The sequence below is a fragment of the Myxine glutinosa genome, chromosome 1 (assembly GCF_964187855.1).
Source record: "Myxine glutinosa chromosome 1, kmMyxGlut1.1, whole genome shotgun sequence".
In the NCBI taxonomy this organism is placed as follows: Eukaryota; Metazoa; Chordata; class Myxini; order Myxiniformes; family Myxinidae; genus Myxine; species Myxine glutinosa.
Window position 1 is genome coordinate 76,899,482 of NC_136261.1, and position 5,118 is coordinate 76,904,599.

At 38.5% G+C, this 5,118-nt stretch overlaps 1 protein-coding gene across 5 annotated transcripts in view; it reads left to right on the forward strand.

Annotated features, from left to right (window-relative positions):
- Window positions 1-3,886, forward strand: part of FADS6 (fatty acid desaturase 6) — a 125,670-nt gene extending 121,784 nt beyond the window's left edge. For all 5 annotated transcript variants that reach the window (XM_068113636.2, XM_068113622.2, XM_078773528.1 and 2 more), the window contains one exon: window positions 2,556-3,886. In XM_068113636.2, coding sequence (XP_067969737.1) covers window positions 2,556-2,705 — 150 coding nt within the window. In that variant the 3' untranslated portion in view covers window positions 2,706-3,886. The remainder of the gene's footprint in view (window positions 1-2,555) is intronic.
- The last annotated feature ends 1,232 nt before the right edge of the window (window positions 3,887-5,118 follow it).

Below are 5,118 nucleotides of genomic sequence, written 5' to 3' on the forward strand. Positions count from 1 at the left end.
TTAGAGATTGCAGACCCTTGCCAGAACTTAATTGTTTTGGGTGGTGTATTTTGTGTGGTGTTTGTGTGCTGTTGTGTTTGTGGTGTGCAGATGATGCATTGACGATGTAGGTTTATGTTCATACAGTGGACAAACAGACCTTTTCGGTTTTATGTCATATATTCACATTCCGGTCGTATGTATTTTATATATGCACGTGCTGTATTTTACTGACGTACAGGTATTTTTAGTGTACTGTACATATTTTATAGATGCACGTACATTCTTAATGCATGTCCTTTATAGATGTACTCCCATTATTAAAGTACATCCTTTATAGACATACAGTCACGTGAAAAAGTAAGTACACCCCATGTAAAGTTTTGACTTTTTCAACATATTTCAACATACAAGTTTGCCAATGAACACCTAGGCAAAGACCAGCACTTCTGGAACAATGTGCTCTGGACAGATGAGTCAAAGGTAGAGCTATTTGGCCACAGTACCAGAAGACATGTTTGGCGAAAACCAAAGACAGCATTTCACCACAAGAACCCGACACCAACTGTAAAGCATGGTGGTGGAAATATTATGGTTTGGGGCAGCTTTGCTGCATCAGAGCCTGGGAAGCTCACCATCATATAATCCACTATGAATTCTTCATTGTACCAGAGGGTGCTTGAGGATAATGTGAGGCCATCTGTCGGAAAGTTGAAGCTCAACCGAAGGTGGACCTTGCAACATGACAATGACCCTAAACATACCAGTAAATCCACCAAGGAATGGCTGAAAAGAAAGAAATGGAGGGTTCTGGAATGGCCAAGTCAAAGCCCGGATCTAAATCCCATCGAGATATTGTGGGGGGGTTTGAAACGAGCTGTGCATGCAAGAAACCCCTCAAACATCGCACAGCTGAAAGAATTCTGCATGGAGGAGTGGGCAAAAATTTCTCCCAGTCGATGTCAGAGACAGTTATAAGAAACGCCTACTTGAGGTTGTTTCTGCCAAAGGGGGCAACACCACCTATTAGAGCCAAGGGTGTACTTACTTTTTCCACATGCGAAATTTGCATTTATGTTTATTTAAATTATACAATGGACTACAAAATGTAAATGTTTCATGATATTTGTTATATTATATCACCTTTATCTGTCAATATTGTTGAAATGAAGATCAAATAGCTGTATGTTGAAATATGTTGAAAAGGTCAAAACTTTACATGGGGTGTACTTACTTTTTCATGTGACTGCAGGTACTTACATTCTAATGTTACGTGTTAGTGCTCACAATGTTACATTGTGTGCTCACATTGTAATAGTGCGTACTTTATAAACATACTCACATTATTAATCGTAAATCACTTATAGACGTACGTACCCACTTTCTAAGAGTACATACTTTATAGATGTACTTGCATTGCAATAGTATGTATTTTATAGATGTACTCATTCTCAGTGTACATACTTGAGAGCGGTATAGTGTTTGGTTGAAAAGAAGACCACGTGTAATGTTAGCTACCACCAGGTGGCGTTTGTGGCCGACACAAGCACATTGTGTACAGACAGACAGACAGACAAACAAACAAACAAATGAAAAATCACTCGTAGAGCGACACTTGGCAAAAAAGAACAAAGTAGAATGGCACCCAGGAGAGCATCCTTTTGACCTCACAAATAACTGGTGGTTGAGTTATGTGACCTGATATGCAAATCGCCTTCAAATTTTAAGTTAATCAGATGAAAATTGATAATTTTAGAAATTTCGCCTCTGTTGACCTTTTGGCCTATGTTTACATAAAAAATAGTTGGTGGTTGGTTTCATTAAGCCGGCATACAAATTCTATTCAGATTTCAAGTCAATCGGATGAAAATTGAGGATTTTAGAAATAAGAGGATAGTGGTTGACTTTAAGCCTATGTTGACCTTTTGGCCTATGTGGATCTCAAAAATAATTGGTGGTTGAATTCAGTTCGATGATATGTAAATCCTATTAAATTTTCAAGTCAATCGGATTAAAATTGAGGATTTTAGAAATTTGAAAAGGCTGTTGACCTTTTTGCATATGTTGACCTTTTGGCCTATGTTGATCTCCAAAATAGTTGGTGGTTGAATTCAGTTAGCTAATATGTAAATCCTATTCAATTTTCAAGTCAATCGGATGAAAATTGAGGATTTTAGACATTGGAAAAGTGGTTGACCTTTGGCCTATGTTGACCTGTTGACCTCACAATAGGATTTTTTCGGACCACAAACTCTACCATTTGGTGAAGTTTCGCGAAGATCGGTTTAAAATTTTGACCTGTAGGCAAGTATAAGTGAGCGGACAGACAAACAAACACACAAACACACAAACCGGAGTGATAAACATACTTGTCCAAATTTTTTTTGGGGCCAAGTAACAAGCGGAGCCAGATGCAATACCCTCTCCTCTGACGAGGGTAACGAACAAATCAAACGATCACCTGGAGCAAGCTTTATTCACACAAGTGGGCACTTGTTCTACATTCATGAGGATGTATCGAAAGCCATATAATCACTGTAATCGCATTCTCAATTTTTTCCCTTCCTCTCTTGTAGATCAAACCACTGGTTTCGAATTTTTTGAAGTCCAAAGGACTGCCTTACCAAGAAGCTTCGTATGGCTCGCGGCTGCGCCATTTCTATGACAACTACGATGAACTCATGATCCACGCACCTCCTATTACTGAACTGGTGGGGGTGCAATAGAATATGTGACACATTAAAATGCCTTCAAGTAGTTTCAGAAATGCTATAGGGTAACAAGGCCTCCATTAGTAAGGGTAGCCTTGGTAACAAGGCCTCCATTAGTAAGGGTAGCCTGAAGGCAATCCATCGTTTTTGATTCTATTAAAGCAGCTAACAGGGAAATATCATAATAATCGTGGGTAAAGTAAATGAAAAATTAAGATGCGACACAAATGCTTTTTTTCATTTTTTTTCATTTTCTTTGTTTACACCGAGTGGAGGACAACCGTGGAGGATCTTGTCCAGATATCACCTGCAGGACAAGGTTGTGATGAAATACCGGTGGACTCTTAATATCAACTAGATGGTATTCATGGAATGCTTACCATGCGCAGTCGACTTGGTGCGAGCCAACTCTTCTGTTTTTTTTTTTCTTCTTTGATCCAATATGGTTGCCAGACCACGTGACCGATGAAGTCATACATTTACATTGTCCAATATAATTGTTGCATAGATCACGCTGAATTTTTTTTAAACTGATCCGACTAAGCATTGTACTTGTCGAACTATGACGTCATAATGAAGGCAACAGTGACATCATTGTTAACAACACTTATTCTCCATGCGGAGTTCTTTACAATGAGCCACGTTTCAAGTTGTTTTTTTTCTATGGAGCGGTTTTGGGAATGTAGAAGTCCAAAGTTTTTGGTTTTTCCAAGATGGCATCTGTACCATGTGACCTATGACGTCATAATTATCACTGAAAAATTATACACGAGTAGACACATACTATTGTGAAAATTTCATGTCAATTGCATCAGCCGTTGCTGAGAAAATTACGAAACGAATATTTAAACAAGATGGCACCCATACCACGTGACCTATGACATCATAATTATCACTAAAATAAAACACGAGCAGTCGCATGCTATGGTGAACATTTCGTATCAGTTGCACCAACGGTTGCTGAAAAAATTAATAAACTAATTTAAAGGAAATGGCGATTATGAAACAAGATCTTCTTTTAGGTTTCATTAAAAATCGAGAAATGGGGAACAATGGACTGAAATAAAGGTTTAAATGCTAATAGGGCAGAGGTTAAAAAACAAATATTGGAATGGTCTAATCTGTAATTATATTGACTTGTTTGAGCTTTGTACTGATCACTGAGCTATGACCATTAAAGGTATATTTAAACATCATCAATTTTGCTTTTCCTGTTTATGCCTTCTTCCCTCTTGCCGCTATAAATTCATCTTTTAAAGGATTTGTTATTTACCTGTATCAACAAACCCTTGTTATATATTGTACAATCGGCTAGCAGGAGAGCGTATAGAGATGCACACTTCACTTGTGAGCTGTCTAGACTCCACCACCCCCATCCCCTCCTCCTCCTCCCTTCCCAGGCACCACCATTACAAATCCTGGATATTTTTTGAAAGATGATTTGAGGTTCATGGAAGAGATGAGGATAGAGGTGAATAGACTAACGTTTTCAGAGAGGAACATGTGCACAATAATGTACCAATGCACCACGTTAAACGAAGGGGAATAGTAGGCGGAAAAATGAAGCCGATGTCAATGAATGTTGTAGAAAATCTCAGGTGTGGACACCATGATGCGGTGATGGAGTTACAGGCTTGAAACAAGACATTACAGACTGTGAGAATTTTTAATAAATAGAGAACAGACGCATAAAATAATGGAGTTGGTCATTAATTAGAAGAATTTGGGAGGGTAACAGGTTTGGATTTAAAAGCGTATATGATCTGGAGGGGGCAGGTGATGACAAGGGAGAAAACAGGGCAAGAGGAACAATCCCATAAGGATTAGAGAGTTCATAGAACACCTTACCCTGCGTAGTCTTGAAAGAAAGGACACAGGAAGAGTCTTTTGAACTCTTAAGAAATAAGAAATAAAATATCTTTACTTGGTGATTGATCCACCATGGAGAAAATAGAAGGGAACGTTTCGGGCCATACCCTTCATCGGAGCAAAAGAGAAAGGAAATCGGGCAGGGGTTGGTGAAAAGAGACGGTTGGTCTTCTCTCCACGGCAGATGAATCACCATTAATTAAGGTATTGCATTTCATATTTATTATACTTTTAATATTTATTTATTTGACTTATTTTACCGCACACGCTGGTCGCGAATCTTGTGCTGACATTAGCGATTACATTCTTTATTTTCAAATCTTGCTTAGTGTTCCCGGCCACAAGCTATATTTCCTACGAGCTGCCATTTAGGCTGAATCTCGATATTCCCCAAAGCTGAAAGTGTGAGCGGCAAATTGTATTGGTCGAGATAGCGTAAAATGGCGTAATATTTAATCTAAGTACTTCTGCTAAACTGGAGGTTTTTGGAAGTGACAAGAAGGCAATTTGTGTTCTCCAGTGTTAAAGTATATATTGCAACTCAATTGAAATAAAACAA